Source organism: Pleurodeles waltl, chromosome 9, assembly GCF_031143425.1.
Source record: "Pleurodeles waltl isolate 20211129_DDA chromosome 9, aPleWal1.hap1.20221129, whole genome shotgun sequence".
NCBI classification, from domain to species: Eukaryota; Metazoa; Chordata; class Amphibia; order Caudata; family Salamandridae; genus Pleurodeles; species Pleurodeles waltl.
In genome coordinates, this window is record NC_090448.1 from 996,925,148 (window position 1) to 996,942,922 (window position 17,775).

Here is a 17,775-nt window from a genome sequence, read left to right on the forward strand (position 1 = left end):
TATATCCGCAGAGTGGGGAGCCCTCGTGGGTGTAAGGAATCTGCAGCTAGATAGAGTCTCTACCAGATAATTTGTTACAAAATATAAGTAACTTGTTCATCTGATAGAGAATTTTAGCTTCTGATTCCTTACCTTAGAACAGATACCCAAGGTATAACTCCTGGCGGTGAGCTGCAAAGATATACTTTGCTTAAGTCCTGTAGGACCGAGCAAGCAAAATGCCCCTCTCTTTTCACCTGTCTATCCAAGCAATAGTGACTTGTGAATGTGTGCAAGGAGGCCCATGTTGCTGCCTGGCAGATGTCTAGGACCGGCACGCTTCTACGCCGAGGTAGCAGCTTTACCCCTTGTAGAGTGAGCTCTCAAGCCTTCATGAGGCTGTTTCTTAGCCAATGCGTAGGAGATTTTAATACAGTGAACGACCCAGCGCGAAATGGTTAGTTTCTGGACTGCCCGACCCTTCTTTGCTCCAACGTACCCCACAAAGAGTTGGTCGTCCACCCGGAACTCTTTTGTGCAGTCAAGGTAGAACAACAAAGTTCATTTTGGTTCCAGACGGTGGAGATGCTCCTCTTCTTTAGAGGGATGTGATGGAGCAAAGAAGGTGGGCAGGGTGATGTTCTGACCCAGATGGAAAGGGGTCACCACCTTGGGGAGGAAAGAGAAACGAGTTCTGAGGACTACCTTATTAGGATATATCATGAGATACAGTGGTTTTGGTGATAAAGCCTGCATCTCACGTACTCTCCTGGCAGATATGATCGCCACTAAGAAGGCTGTTTTGATAGGGAACAGCCGGAGAGGACAATTATGTAAAGGCTCAAAACAAGCACACATAAGAAAATTTAGCACTAGATTAAGGTCCCACTGAGGCATAACAAAAGGCGTAGGTGGAAACATATGTACAAGCCCTTTTAAGAATCTCTGTACAATAGGAGACTTAAACCAAGACTGTTGATCATGCGAGCGAAGAAAAGCCGATAAGACAGAAAGATAGCTCTTAAGAGTCCCTAAGGAGAAACCCTGTTTAGTGAGTGTCAGAATGAAAAGAAGGATATTAGAAAGAGAAGAAGAAAGAGGATCAACAGACCTCTATGTACAATATAATACAAAACGTTTCTAACAGCAGGCGTAAACCATCTTAGTAGAGGGACGCCTGGCTGGCAGAATGACATTACAGACTTCAGAAGGGAGGTCATTAACCAACAACTGCCGCCGCTCAATCTCCACGCATGAAGCCGCAGAGTTGACAGGTTCGGGTGGAGAACCTTCCCCTGCTGCTGCGACAGAAGATCCTCCTAAAGAGGCAACCTGATTGGAGGACTGATGCTCATTTTGAGAAGCTCTAGATACCAGACTCTTCGTGCCCAATCCGGAGACACCAGGATTACTAGTGCCCGGTCGTTCTTGATTTTCATGAGAACTCTGGGCTGAATTCGTATGGGTTGGAAAGACGTACAGGAGGCCTGAGCTCCACTCGTGACGAAAAGAGGTGCCTAGCGATAGTCGTCTTGGGAACTCCAGCGCGCAATACTGCTGACATTTTGCATTCTCTTCGGAGGCGAACAGATCTAATCAAGGCTCTCCTCACTGCTGAAAGAGTCCTTGTGCCACTGCCGAATAAAGACACCATTCGTGATCCGCTAAGCATCGCCGGCAAAGTTTGTCCGCTCTGGCATTCAGAGAACCTGCCAGGTGTTGAACCACCAGGGTTATGCCCTGCTGTTCCAGCCATGTCCAGAGACGAAGAGCCTCTTGACGAATGGTCCACGACCCAACACCGACCTACTTGTTGCAGTACTACATTGCGGTTGTGTTGTCCATGAACACCTGCACCATCTTCCCTTTCAGAACAGGAAGAAATGCCTTTAATGCCAGCCGGATCGCCCAGAGCCCCAATAAGTTGATATGGAACCCAGATTCCACTGGAGACCAGAGGCCCCTGATCTCCACCTCTCCCAGATGGCTGCCCCCTCCCAGAAGTGACGTATCTGTCACTATTGTAAGATCTGGTTGGGGAAGGAAGAGGAGTCTACAGTTGACCCAATCACAGTTCACTAACCACCACAGCAGATCCTTTGCAGTTCCCTCCGAGATCTGAACCATGTCGATAAGATTTCCCTGATGCTGTGCCCATTGGAACTTCAGGTCCCACTGCAGAGCCCTCAAATGCCATCTGGCATGTTTGACTAATAGGATGCAGGAAGCCACAAGTCCCAAAAGCCTCAGTCTGTCTCACCGAAATCCAGGATAGAGGCCGAAACATCGGTATCATAACATGAATATCCTGGACTCGCTGCTCGGGTGGATAGGCACAAAACTGCAGTGTCCAGAACAGCTCCGATAAAGGGAGCTTCTGAGGGGGAGTCAGGTGTGACGTTGGCACGTTTATAGTGAACCCGAGCGAATGCAGGAGGTCTGCCCTGGTTTGAGGGTCGGTGACGAGAGCCTGGGGCGTCAGAGCCTTCAACAGCCAGTCGTCGAGGTCGGGAAAGACTGAAATCCCTAACCTGCGCAGATGAGCTGCGACCACTGCCACCACTTTGGTGAGCACCCGAGGGGCACTGGTGAAACCGAAGGGGACCACGGTGAACTGAAAGTGCTCGTGGCCCACCTTGAACTGCAAGTAACGCCTGTGAGCGGGCACAATGAGGATGGGAAAATACGCATCCTGCAAGTCCAACAATACCATCCAGTCTCTTTGGTCTAGGGCAGACAAGACCTGAGCAAGAGTGAGCATCTTGAGTTTCTCCTTCTTGAAGAAGAGATTGACGTACCTTAAATCCAGGATAGGGCGAAGGCCCTTGTTCTTTTTGGGAATCAGAAAGTAGAGGGAATAACAACCACAGCCTTCTTCTGACATCGGAATGCTTTCTATGGGTCCCTTTGCCAGGAGAGCCGTAACTTCCTCACGGAGTAAGATCAAATGATCCTCAATCTGCAAGACCTACTTGTCCGATGTTATGGACTGCCAGTGAGGGGGATGAAATGTAATCCTCCCTCCAACTGGACGGACATGGTCTTGCAGAACCATACTAGGATGACTTGGGCACAGCGGAAGAGGGGGGTAGGTGGTTGCCGACCTCTGGCCAGACCCTTTGCGTCTGACGGTACCACAACCTCGTCCTAGCATGGGATGCTGTAAAGCTGGAGGACGGTGGCTAACCTGTGGCTGGCGTGGTACCGCGCCCCTTCCAAAGCCTCAAAAGGGACAAAACAAAAAACTGCTGACAGGCCGGGGCTGAAAGGCCTAAGGATCTGGCCGTAGCTCGAGAATCCTGAACCTCTCAAGCGCAGAGTTTGCCTTCTCACCAAAAAGGCGAGAGCCATCAAAAGGCATGTCCATCAAACTTGACTGGACACTCCCTGAAAAGCCAGTAGAACGAAGCCAGGCGTGGTGACGGAGGGCCACTGTCGAAGAAATCACCCTGCCCAGCGAGTCGGTGGTGTCCAAGCAACACCTGATGGTAAAAGTGGCTGTATCTCTCCCATCCTTGACAGCCTGGTTGAGTGTCCCATATGACCTCCGGGACCTGGGGCGGCACCTGTGCCACCGTATCCCATAAAGTATGGGAAAAACGGCCCAACAGACAAGAAGTGTTTACCAACCTCAATGCCAGGCTGGAGGAAGAAAACAGCTTCTTTCCAAGTTGGTCCAGCTTCTTGGATTCCCTATCCGGAGGGCCGGAAGGGAAGGCACCACTGGAAGCGAAGGCTTGGACCAACAAGCTCTCCAGGATGGGGTGTTGGGTGAGGAAACTAGGGTCGTTTGGAGCAGATCTATGGTGGCGGCTGATTGCCCTATTCACAGGAGCCCCTGTGCTGGACCATGTTCCAAGAAGGACATCTGTGAGGGCTTCTTTGAAGGGTAGCGTCAGCTCTGATGTAGCAACCCCCAGCTAAAGCACCTCCCTCAGGAGATTAGACCTGACTGGCACCATCGGCCAGTCTAGGTCCAAGACCTCAGCTGCCCGACGCACCACCATGGCATAAGATGCACCCTCCTCCGTAGCCACAGTGGGAGGAGAGAGCATGCCAGCACCTAGAGAAGTATCCAGTCCACTGGCTTCCCCTAGATCCTAATACCAGTACTGTTCATGCTCCAATCCATATTCTAAAGGGTCCTCAGACCCCACCCACTCCTCTCCTGTGCCTGGCTGTTCTGAATAAGCCTCAGGCAAGGATCTGGGCCTAATCGGCACTGTTGAAGTCACAATTGGCGTTGTACAACATCGTTCCAGCTCTGGATCATCCGGAATGAGGATGGGGCTAAAAACACCAGTGGGTGCCGATGGCGGAGGGAGCGTTGACGTCGGGCCCGGTGCCGGAAGAGGTCAACTGGGAGAAACCGGCACCGGTCCGGATCTGCTATCGGATCTCGGGGTCCCCAACGGCACAGAGGCCAAAGCCGCCGATGTTGCATCCGATGGGGCCCCTGCTGACCCCACAGGGCCTGAAGACCCACCCGAGGGTGCAGCACGCTCAAAAACAAGGCACATAGCTTCGTAAAATTCTTTGATTTGAGCGGGGGTCACTCCAGTCCCTGGAAAAGGGGGAAGACGTGGAGTCGGCCCTGGCGATGGCTCCGTGGAGCCGCGCTCGGAACATCAATGTTGCCTGGATGCCTCGATGCCTCGTCGGCTGATGGGCATGGCAAAGGCGGACTTCTTCTTCTTTTTGTGCCTCTTACCTGAATACCCCGAAGACCTTGAATGCGAGGAAGATGACTTGGGGCTCCAGGAGCGGTGTTGCAACCTCCTCCTAGAGTGGGACTGTGATCTCCTCGGAGTCTCGCTAACCGAAGACTGCTGCCAGGCCGCTAGAAGCTTGAGAGACCTCTCTCTGAAGGCCTTCGGAGCCATGGCCCGACAGTCAGAACACAACTTCGAATCGTGGTACTTTTCAAGGCACCAGAGACACACCTGGTGTGGATCCGTGACCGTCAAGGTGCGACGACATGCAGCACACGGTTTAAATCCAGTCTTTCTCGAAGACATCGCTCAGACAATTCGAAAAAATCTTTAACAAAAACGGCGAAAAAAAAGGGTAGCTCTTTCCGGATCTGCACTTAACCGGTGGGGAAGGAAAATAACTGATGTACGCGTGCTGGGGTGGTGCCTATATAGAAGGTCGTGATGTCTCAGATGGCTCCAAATACTCTGATGATGCCACGCGAAGCCAGATGATGAATGTGAATCCGAATGACGCCACAGGACGGCGCACGCAGGGTACTGCTCAGCAGAAAAATTCCAGATTCAAAGCTGAAGCCAGGGAATTCTAAGGTAAGGAATCTGCAGCTAGAAGTCTCTATCAGATGAGGGTGTTTGTTAGACCTCCTTTGTCACCTAGCCAATGCAGGGTGTTATTCATCAGTGTAAACCATGTTTCTTTTTCTATTTGGGGTAGGATAGGTGTGTTGGCCAGAACAACCATGTACAGTGTCACTGCAAGTGGTAGATTAAGGAACTCGAGAACACACCCCACCCTATCCTCCCCTGCCAAATGTCCTACATTACCTTGAGAGTTCATGGGAGAGGCTGACTCACCACAATTAACATTGTGATTGGGCTCTCACACAATAATACATTTCTGCTATGGGGTTTGGTTAGTCGCTATACAATTTAGCTGTCTGCTAACAGGGCTGTTTTACGGGCCCCAAAGATGGCAGTAGTGCCACGAGGAGACCCCTCTCTTCCAAGAGTGAAACACTTCCCATTGTTATGAGCCCTATGGAAACTTTCTTCATACTAATGTGTGTTAAGTGTCTCTCTCTCAATAAATCTACACAAGTAGAAACACATTTTTCTAACTGATTCATGCTTGCAGTGAATGTAGCCAATGTAGACTTCACCAAAGTTTCTAAAGATTGAACCTGTGACACTAGTCCCTTCAAGTTCATGGTTGTAATCTTAACAGTATTCTTTCTACTATTTAATTTAGTTTTCACTTTCACTGAGGCTACTTTGCCAAACAATTTAGATTTGGGTTTCAATACCTGGGAGTTTGCAGTTGTATCATTCATACTGAGGCTAGTTCCAGGTATTCTAGGACATTTTAGTGGCAGTTGGAAGTCAAGTTAATACATAGAAATTGAATTAGAAACATTCTGAATACACCCATTGCTGCTCTCTCGTGGTGCGTCTTGGTACAACCAAAAGATGTTCAGGGGCAGCTACATTCTCCATTGCGGCAATAAAGCCACCCCTTCAGTGCTCATAACTAGGGACTCCTCTACACTTGAAATTTGCTTTTTGATAGCCCTTATGGCCCCCATAATGTAATTCATCAAGGATGTAAACAACATACTCGATGATTTTGTCTTCGCCCCAGACATGGGATGCTTTCTCTTCCCCATCCCCTATAAGAGTTCTTACGGCTGGGAAGTACCTCAAATAACCGAACACACACAGTCTGAAGCAAGCAGAATGTTCAATGGCCCCCCCACTTCTGGGTCTCCAGCCCCATATTTTAAGACCCAGTAAAGATTACACAATCAGGTTATACAAACAGTCAAATGTGATCCTAACCCCTGTTCAACTTAAACACTCGGTTCATCCACAGAATTTTAACACATCACAGTAAAAGGCGCCAAAAATATGGACCGTGCCTGCCCCAGATCACAATAAAATAAAGGATTCTTGTGGGTAGATGACAAATAAAGGTCTTACAAGCTACTGCCACTGTCCAATATTGTCCTGGCAACACTACGCAACACCTCCAGAGCAGAGCCAAGGGGGGGAGGGGGCCTCGCCTACCTCTTCCTGGGGCTGACGGGCAGAGGATGGACCCGTCCTTGGCCCGGGCTTTGCCCGCGTGCGTTCATGGCAGCAGGGAGTAATGCAGCACTTTAAGCACTATGTTGGCGCCTTCCCTGCTCCACAGCTGCAGGAAACACCAGGCACCCTGGGACAGCGAGTCCCACCAGGGTAGTTTGTGGTTTAGGAGAAATGGCAGCCCCCAAGTCTGTGACGTGTCCCGTGCCACGGGGTGTAATGCAGCGATTTAAGCACGATATTAGCGCCTTCCCCACTCCACAGTTGCAGTTAACCAACCCTAGGCACCCTGTGACAGTGAGTCCCACCAAGGTAGTTTGTGGTCAGGAATAAATTGAAGCGCCCCCAAGTCTGTGACATATCGTACAAGTCATTATGTTCTCACAGATTACTGCAGCAGTTTGTTCAGTGGAGCGACTTCACATTTAATTACTAGTTTGCAAAAGATTTAAAGTTCTGGATATTGCCAAATTCTACCATGTCTTGCCAACTTAGCTGTCTCTTAATTGACTCCCAACTAAATAAATACATTACTCAGGGTTCTAGAGCTCAAAGGGCTGGCCCTCGAGATTAAAAAAACAATTTATATTCTAGCACAGCGTGTGAAACGGCAATGTCTTGATACCTCATGGCTTAGGTGTATTTTGACACTTAGGGACGGCACCATATTTCTGGGCACTAGAGCAAGCTACATAGTGCTGCCTTCTGTGAACAAATCTGTAATGCCTTGCAAGGTTATCCAGATGTATCTGTCTTCACTGGTGCCATGCTAAACCACTGGAAGAACTCTCAGATCCTCAGAACCTGCACTCTGCTTCTTCTACATGTTTATCAGTAGCTAAAGAAGAACAGGTGCCTAGTGTCAAATCAGCCAGCATTCAAAACTGACCTCCATAGCACAGTAAAGCATCTAATTTACAACACTTAAGGACGAAAATCAAAGCTTCTGCTTTGCCCATCTGTGGTCCCCAAGCTTCATCCCAAATGACTCAGCATACAGATCCTCCAGCACCTAGAGACCCCACAAGTCAACCTTAGTTACTCGCTCACAATTACAACTCAGAGAAATGAGAAACAGTGAGCACGTCCTATTATTAGTTTGCCACCACCATTTGAATATACTTTATAAAAGATATACAAGATGTTTAAATTAATGTGTCAGCATCCAGGCAGGGCATCCAACACAGGAGAATACAATAGCACAGACTACAAAATAAGCTCCCAAAGAAAGAAGGCCAACCAGAAATGAAACATAATAAAATGTACTAGCAACAGGAAAACATGCTCTACAAGAAAACAATGCACCATGAAAATAAAATGCCAAGAATACCTGATGCTGATTTACAGAAAATCCTAGTACAACTTCTTGCCGGCTCTCAGCCAACAAAAAGTCTATTATATGGGAAAAGATACTCCTTGGAACAGAAAACCACGCTCGAGTATGTAAATGAAAAATCACTGAATAGTGCGCCCAAACCAATGAGCAATATGATTGTGCCTTAATAATGTATAAACCTAAACAGAAATGTCTGTCGAAAATAACTTACCATCTTTGTGGTCCAGTGGTTTGGCTACTTCCAGGTCAAAGGTGTCCTGCACTTGCTGACCTCGAAAGGCACTGAGATGTTCTTGCTCTATTAGGTTACTTTCTTCCTCTTCTAGTGGCTGCCATGTTCCATCCACAAACCACTGCCCACGCATTACTGGAATTTTATCAGCTTCTACAACACAAAATATGAAAAGGAAATAAAGGTTCGCCCGCCATGAAAATTGCTGCTAGAGTTAAAATCTTCCAAATATTTTTGCAAACAAGAATTGTAGTGGCCGTACTAAACAAATGAAATTAAACCGAAGTTTTACTGAGACGTGTCTGTAGGCACCTTCAAGCTCCAAAACACTGTAGGCCAGGAATCAGAAGAAGACATGTGAATGGGTGACTATTGGGGTACGAGGGCCCTAGTCTAGGAGAACCAGTTACTGTGGCAAATGAGGGTTTATTACTTTACCAAAACAATGTCAATCAGGGCTAACTTTTGCCGCAAAAAGGAAATGGCTCTCCTGTCAAAAATTACACAGTTAAAAGTAAAATAATTTAACAGAACACAAAACAACAGAAACAAATATTTATTGACTTGCATTGCAATCCACTGCAGTCTGTCGAGCTGAATTAAATAACACTAACCGACCAATCCCTTGTGCTCTTAGCACTTACTCTCACCTCAACGTCTATGCCAGCACCAATCCAACTTCTACCCAGTCACACTGTTTTTAACAATTTATTCACAACCTCTCGACCAGCATGTAGGCTCACTCCCCCTACTCTCCCATTCCATCATCATTCTCTTGACATCAAAAGTGAAATTATATTTGCATTGATGCAGTGCTTACTACCCCTGACAAGGCATTGGAGCACTTAACACCAGGCAACACAGGGCTGCAGAACCTAAAGGTAGTAGTTACTCCAGCATTATTGGTTGTTGGCAATTGGGTTTAGTCTTGTGTGCCTAAATAAACTATTCCAGGAGTTCACCCCAGGTTCTCTGCGGTGGATTAACTTAATAGGAGTGATCATTAGTATGAGGTAAGTGAGGCAAGCACATGAAATCAGAAGTTGCTGTTTCTACATACTTTAAATACTAACAATAGGTGTCAAAGGTCAATACCCACCAAAATTCGGAGCTGGGGGAAATGTTCGCCCCCTCTCCCTCCCCCCAAACTTCTTCAAGCACTTAATGAAGGATTACAATCTGCCCTTCCTGGCAGGAATGGTGTCTTTTACATCTTGTTTTGATTGTGTTAATTATTATTATTTATATTGTGCTTTGAGATGTCTCATTGACTGCTTCTGAGCACAACAAAAACGGTGTATTATTCACTCATCTACAAACGTTTTCGATATTACCGAAAACTCAAGATTTCACAATCTGAAAGGAAAGTAGGTCTATGCACAATTTGCCACGTAGCCAACTCTGCCTGTTACACCATTGATTGACTAACCCCCTTCAAAACACTATGCTTATGGAAGAGATATCAGCTGATGTTTTAACTCCTTTTGCAACTTATACAAGCTTTAAGCATAAGTAATCTAAGCATAAGTAATCATTAATACCCCCTCCTCTCGCTCCTACCCTGCAAATAGTAGTGATAACTTCTCTAAACTCTTTTAATAAGTTATTTTCTACTCAAGTCTTGTCGCTCCCTTTGGCAGTTCCATGGGAGTTCAGAAAAAAAAAATCTAAAGTAGATAAAATACCCAAATCAAACATGCATGTCAGAAAGAGAGCAGGCAGTTCGGAGTTACTGAGTATAGGCTCCTGGACTTAAAATAGTTGGAATCAAAAAAGTTTTCAGCAGTGGCTAATTTGAGCCACTGGTTGCTGGGCAACATCACTTCATTCCCAACACCATCACCTATGAAAGTATACCACAAGGTGGCGCTATATATATGTTTCTGAGTTGAGAATATTAAAGTGTTTAGCAATTCATCATATTGAAAAAAATAGTAATATCAGACAATCCAGGTTAACTCTTACAAAGTTTGGTGGCATGGAATATTCCAAATTATTAAATTTGGATGAGTGTGATAAATAGTAGTTGTGTTGGCACTGGCTTTTTGGCTGCATTGGCAGAGGTAAAGAGCATCCTGAGAAATATATTGGGGCTTGGCACTTTTTAAAACAAATTAGCACTGTTTTTTAGGGAGCATCTGGCTCCTAAAACAGCACCCATCTCAAATGCTGACACTGCCAGGTTTTGAGAGAACAAACAAATAAGTATGAGGAGAAATTAAAGTAAAATAGGTTACAATGCTCAGCACCGAATAATGTTTCCTATAGCAGCCCCAGAACAATGCTTAGCTAAAGTATATGAGTATTGCATTTGTTGTCTCTAAATATTACAACTTATTAAGATATATATTTAAAAAGTCAGATCCTGTTGCTGCTCGCTGACCGAACATGGATAAATTCTTATAGAAAGAGGGCGATTAGCCATGCCTGCTTGCAAAGGGAATCCCACAACAATTGTAAGGGAATCAGTGAGGGGAACAGTTGCAAAATGCTATGAAACATGAACGACTAATCCAGCTTGTGTATTTGGCACCGGCTTAGACCTTCTTTGCACCCTGTAGCATGAAAGACTGATGATCCTATGCATGTATTATTACAAATTCAACAAGTAACATCCAATGCTGTAGGTGTAGTGAATACAAAAACTGTATAACCCATTATTTCTATGCACCAGAACCCTTTGGGCCTCATATTCCATATGGCATAGTTCACATAAAACAAGAGTTCAGGTACAACTTCTTCATCCATATTACTATGTGAACACAAGAGTTACAACCTCTCCACATGGATTATTTATAGCCAGCCCAGGGAATTAAACGATGAATACAAAGTTATTCTAAGCAGTAGCTTGGATAAGGAAAGCATCTAATGGTGGAAGGACTAATAAAATTTCAATTGTGCTACTAGATGAAGGGATTGAATTCCACAACAGTAGCTCAATTCAAGCAGACAAACTATGGAATTCATTAACCTCAACTATAGGAGCCACAGATAACTATCTTGTCTTCAGAAAACTACTCAAGAGTTGGCTTTTTCCTTCATAACCACCAAATTCAAACAGCAATGGACTGCTTATGCCTATGTTGATACATATTTTTATTTGATTATATGTATATTCTAGTAATATACAGTTCTTTAGAAAATATGTATTGCTACTATGTCATAACAATAAACTACACACATACTATTTTAACCTGTTTAACTAATGTATATTTACTCATGGTTTAAATATGTATATGTATGTTAATGTGTGTGTATTCATGTGTGTATGTATGTGTGTTTATATATATATATGTGGTGTGTGTGTGTGTGTGTGTGTGTGTTATTCTATGCTTAACATGTTCATAGGTCATTGCATAGCTCCTAGATAAGTTGTTATATTAGATACTTATGAATCCCTCCCCTTATTTTATATCACACTTTGTCATTCACACTCTGACTCATCCCAAATCCATTCTACTACTTTCATCTCCTAAATAACCCTGCCTAAGCTCTTCCCTCCTCTTCCACATCTAAGTCAGCCAAACCTCACTTTACTACCATGATCTCCCAAACAACCCTATTAACTTCTCACTTATTTACTCATCCCAAGCCTAAATCCTATTACCATAAACTCCCAATTAACACTTCTGGATTCTTCCCTCCTCCACCCCTCCATTACCCCAATCAATCCAACTAACACTCACATATCTGCAGCTCAAATTAACTCGTAATAATACTAAAACTGTACTCATATTTCCCTATACTAATCCACCAATAATTCCTTTTGGGTTCCAGAGTAGCGTGCTACTCACCGAAAAGCGCTTCGACGCCTCGTCAGGGGTAGTAAGCGCTATATAAATAGTATTACAATACAATACAATACAAATACAATAAAATTTACTACACTCTGCTCCCTTGCTGTAACACCTTCATCTTCTGGTGTCAGCTAGGCTACCTCTCACAACTATGGTCCTGCTTATCGGACCTATACATCAATGTCTTCCTCTCCAACAAGAGGACTCCAAAAAAACACTCAATGCAAAAATGTCATTTTATTCCAATTCGATCACATCACCAAAAAAAACTATGTTGGCTGCTACCACACAGAATTAACTTTCGTATACATAGCAGAAGAATGGAAAGTCAGCTGTTTTCCTGCTCCCACAAAATGAGATATGTAATCCCTCAAACATGGACTGAAAGACATGTAAGGCCCAGTCAGCAACATATAAGGCAGAGTTGGGCCAACGTATTTATTCAACATAAGAGCAACCACACTCTCTACAACAAGGCTGGACCAAACATGTTCTCTCACATGTTACTTTAAATGGAGTTTTAGACCTTTGAATTTGTACTGCATAGAACTGCCTCTCTCTTGAACAACTAATATGTATTCCATAAAACCGGGAAAGTCAAAATAATCAACACTTACTAAACAACCAGCACACTTCTTTGAAATATTGAAATCATGGCAACAGAAATAGATCCAATGGTAAAAACCGCTCTATTATATACAGATCTCTGTAGCTCCAGTCACTAGATGAATGCAGGGTGACAATTATACACACAGCCAGACTAAATCACATTATTCAATGGAGGAAGATGGTGGTCTACACTGATGTGATTATAGGCTCTATGTACTTCCACTAAGGACCTGAACCTATTCCAGCTCTACCGAGACCCATTAAATGTAAGTATTTTCTCATAAGTGCATTCTAAGGTTTTACAACATTAGCTCCTTTTGACACTAGATAGATCATTTTATGCACTCTCTCTGTATGAGGGCCGCAATATCCAGTCTGCCTCTGGCAGTGGAGCAATGAAGACAGAATAGACAGGTTGATACAAAAACTTCCTTGGGAGTACTTGCCGCAGATACAATAACCAAGTTCATTTTGATCAGCCTTCAAGTCAACTTGCTATTTTATTTTATTAAGCTGAATATGAGGCATAATTCTGTGAAATACAAGTGCACAACACTTGCTTAAATGTTTTTATAAAAGCTCCTAAGCCAGATAGGCCTGCAGGCAAGCATTTTGGGTGGCCTAAACAACATCTGTTGTAGAATCACACAGATCCCTGCAATACAGCAAGAGTTAGAAGAAGGTGCAGTTATCTCAGAGATAGGTACAAGTCACAGCAGAAGACAGCACAGAGTTGCTCAGAACAAACAGGATCCAAGGATCTCTCAAGGGACTTCAGCAAGGTCCACAGAAGGTTTATTGTAGGCAGCAAAAAAAAAAAAAAGTTTAAAAAAAAAGGAAATCTGGGCGACTCACTGAAGACTAAAGCCAGATGCTTGGCTCTGGTGGAGGTCCTCTGGGACCCTTCATTCAAAAACAAACCCAGTCCTCATATGACTACTGTCACATTAATCACAAAGACCTACCCCTTTACTCCTGCAGCATAGAGACCCTGACCAGTGGTATGCTATGTCCATTTTACAGATGGCTTATATAGCTAAGACCCTATGGAGCTGTGAAAGTGCTCAGAGATAGGTGTTACGCTGATTATTTTTTCAAAGCAATTTCTAGCATTCTGTAGGTTCTCAAGAACCAGCCCACCTGAGCTACCACCTCAAACCACAGAGTAATGAAAAATGCAAAAGAACAAGTTACTTACTTTCTGCAATGCTGCTTCTTGTGGATACTTCAAAGGCGCCAGACTAAATGCGGAAAACTGTCGCTAGCCCTGCTCCCCTGTGCCACTGGGTCGTGCTATGCAACTTTGCACTAACTGTTTTGCTACCAAAATGACGGGGCTAAGTAACATATTAAGCACAAACCTTGTGCCTGAACATCAGTTTCTTGCTAGTCTCTTTTTGCACCCTCAAACACTTATCAGCACCAATCTCACCATCATCAACTCCTCCATACTCAGTGGAAAGACACAGAGGTCACTTCTCTGCTGAAATAACTCGAGAAACCCGAAAGATCCCAGCAACTACAGGCCAATCTGACTCTTACCCTTCCCAAGCAAAAGACCTGGAGAAAGATCAACAAGCAGCTCTCTGCCCATCTTGAACAGCATTACCGCTGGACTCCAACAAGTCAGGATTCTGTAGCAACCAAAGCACAGAAACCACCCTCCTGGCAGCAACAGACTACATTTGTTCAATCGTGCACAGAGGAAAAACGCTGCACTCATCTGCTCAACCTCTCTGCAGTGTTCAATAGTCTCCAATGGCACCATCATTGCCAGACTTCCAGATTCAGAAACCCAAGGGCCTGTCGGATTGCATCTTCCGCTCCAACAAGACACAATGAGTCACTCTCTGCTTTCAACTCTGAACCCAAGAACAAAGCCTGCCTAGTCCCCAGGGCTCCTCCCTCGGTCCAACCCTGTTCAGCGTTTACATGGCACCTTTCACCTGCATCATAAACAAGCATTTTCAATGGTACGGGTCTTTTGTTTGCTCATGTGAGAGCTGATAGCGTTGTAAACTCCTAACCCGACTTTTCACCTATCGGCAAAAGTGCATTTATGTACGTAACCCGAAAAAGTGCAATTAACTGTGTAAAGCGCTCGACTTCTGCCAAGCGAAATCGCGCTAGGAAAATAGAGAAAAAGTAGTCCACGATCCGACAGAAAACAGCGAGCCTCGCATGTTTTCTGTACTTGGTCGATGCGCTAGAGGAGGGCTAGCTACCGGAAAAAACATGACGTATGCATGCCTTCGACTAATGAAAGCAAGCAGATTTTAATAGGCAAGCCCATGAACCAATGAAAAACACTGACATGGCGTCGACAGGGCTCAGAGCCCTTTTCTAATACCTAAAGCATCTCGCTGCGATACGCATGCGTGAGCACATGCAACGCAGGCTCGACCCTAAAAACCACACCATCAACATTGCCTCCTACAATGTTGACACTCAGCTCATCCTCTCCATGCCTCAGCTCCTGTGGCCATCTGGATGAATGAGAACTGCCTCAAACTCAAGATGGACAAAACAGAGATCCTGATATTCAGAAATAAGATCTCCTCCTGGGGTTGTATGATGGAACCACGCATGCTGGAATCACGCATGCCTTACGAACGAGGTCTCAAGGACGACCGCGTCTGTACCACGCATACCTTTACAACAAATTTTGTTGTAAAAACATGTTTGGGAAAGGAACATGCGTGGTAAATTCCAGCCACCCTGCCCCTTAGACTAGATACCATACCCTGCAATCCACCCTGCCTCAGCCCTTAAAACTACCGTCCCTTTACTAAAAACTACCCTAGCCCCCGACCTGAACCCTAAAACCTACCCTGCCCTAAAAACTAGCTGACCCCCCCAAACCCTAAAACCTACCCCGCCCTGTCCCAAAAACTACCTCGACCCCTAGCCTGAACCCTAAACCCTACCCCCACCCCATCACAAAAACTACCCCAACACCCCTGCCCTGAATCCTAAAACCTACCCCGTCCTGTCCTAAAAACTACCCAGACCCCGCCCTGAACCCTAAAGCCTACCCACCATGTCCTAAATACTACCCCCAGCCCCACCTTTAACCCTAAAACCTACCCTGCCCTAAAAACTGAACGACCCCCCCACCCTGAAAAACCTAACCCGCTCGGTCCTAAAAACTACCTGAACCCCCCGCAACCTGCCCTGAACTCTAAAACCTACCCCGCCCTGTCCTAAAAATTACACCAACCCCCCACCACACCCCGAACCCTAAAACCTACCCAACCCTGTCCTGAAAACTATCCCAACACCCCCACCCTTAACCCTAAAACTTACTATGCCCTGTCCTAAAAACTACCCCACCGACCCTGCCCTGAACCCTAAAAACTACCCCACCCTGAACCCTAAAGACTATCCCTTGGCCTCTGCCCTGAACCCTTAAACTACCCCGGCCTAAAAACTGCCCGACCCCCAATCCTCGCCCTGAAACCTTAAACCTACCCCGCCAGGTCCTGTCCTAAAAACTACCCCAACCCCTACCCTAAACCCTAAAACCTAAAACCTACCGCCCTGTCCTAAAAACTACACCGACCTCCCCAACCCTGCCCTGTTCTAAAAATTACCCCAACCACCCCTTCTCTTCCCTCAAACCCGGCCACCGCCCCACTTACCTTTCACTCCTCTGATCCACCCGGACAGCTAGACCACTCTCTCTGCCTTCACCACACATATGTGAAGTAAAGGCATGCCTGCTAAATGCATATGCGTGGTAATGGCAGCGTGGTAAATGCACTGCGTTGCGTAAGTGATGTTTCCCCCCTCCTGGAAGTCACCAGGCCTGGGTCCCAAACCCATCCCACAGACCATACCAGAAACCTCAGAATCATTCTTGACAACAAGCTCTCAATAAATAAACAGGTCAATGCATTTATCACATCCTGTTGCCACATCCTCAGAATGCTTTGTGAAATATCCAAATGGCTCCCCACACACAGAAGACATCCAATCGTCAATGCCCTAGTCATCAGCAGACTCGACTACAGCAACGCATGGCATCGCCAATCAACTTGCGCAAAGTCTCCACACCATCCAGAACACCTTAGCCAGTCTCATCCTAGACATCCTCGGAAGAGCGCATATTTGCCCTACCTTGCGGAACTGCACTGGCTCCCCATAAAGAAATGCTACAAATTCACGCTTCTCTTCTATGCTTATAAGACTCCACCCAACAAAGAACCAGCGTCCTCCACGACCAACTCTGGCAACACTCCAGACAACTACACTGCACCTCTGTCTCCCTTGCATGAATCCCTTGCATCCACAGAAACATGACAGGAGGACACGCTTTCTCCTTCATGGCTGCCAAAAGCTGGAACGAACTCGGTCTACACATCAGGACCACCACTCCACTCCTCGACTTCTGATGAGGGAGGGACAGCGTAGTTTGTGGAGTTGGGGTGAATGTGATGTCTGTATCTGGTTTAGTTCCGCAAAAGATTTAAGATATAAAATGAGAGAGAGAAAAATATCCATCTGGTGGCTGAATTGCACATGTTTAACAGGGAAACCAGGGACAAATCTCAATCTTCCCACCTGACCAACTTCTGTGATACCAGGCAATTAACTGACTGCAATTTGAACAATTTGAAAAGTGGAGGGCCTTAATGCTTTCACACTAAGGTTTAGAAACAATCACTTCAGAGAAATGGCACTCAATGCAGTGATACACAAGTCGAAAAAATTTAATAAAACGTTTTTTCAATCAATGAGAAAAAAATCATACTCTTATTGGAATTTTAAAGGGGTTTCATAATGTGTTACATGGCGCTGGTTACAAGATTCAAACAGTTAATGGACGCTCTACACTTTCTTACATACACAACTTATGTATCAACTTCAATGGTATTATTCATTAACATTTATCATACATTGATGCATACAACTATGTAAGAATTATTAAAAAACTAAGACAATATATCTAAAATGCATTCATACTCTTTTCGCATCCACAATCGCACACCTCACAGAAACCCAGCTAACCAATAATTGACAACAATT

At 45.3% G+C, this 17,775-nt stretch overlaps 1 protein-coding gene across 4 annotated transcripts in view; it reads right to left on the bottom strand.

Annotated features, from left to right (window-relative positions):
• Nucleotides 1–17,775, bottom strand: part of DDHD1 (DDHD domain containing 1) — a 464,003-nt gene that overhangs the window by 340,942 nt on the left and 105,286 nt on the right. For all 4 annotated transcript variants that reach the window (XM_069208549.1, XM_069208547.1, XM_069208550.1 and 1 more), the window contains exon 2: nt 8,321–8,494. In XM_069208549.1, coding sequence (XP_069064650.1) covers nt 8,321–8,494 — 174 coding nt within the window. The remainder of the gene's footprint in view (nt 1–8,320; nt 8,495–17,775) is intronic.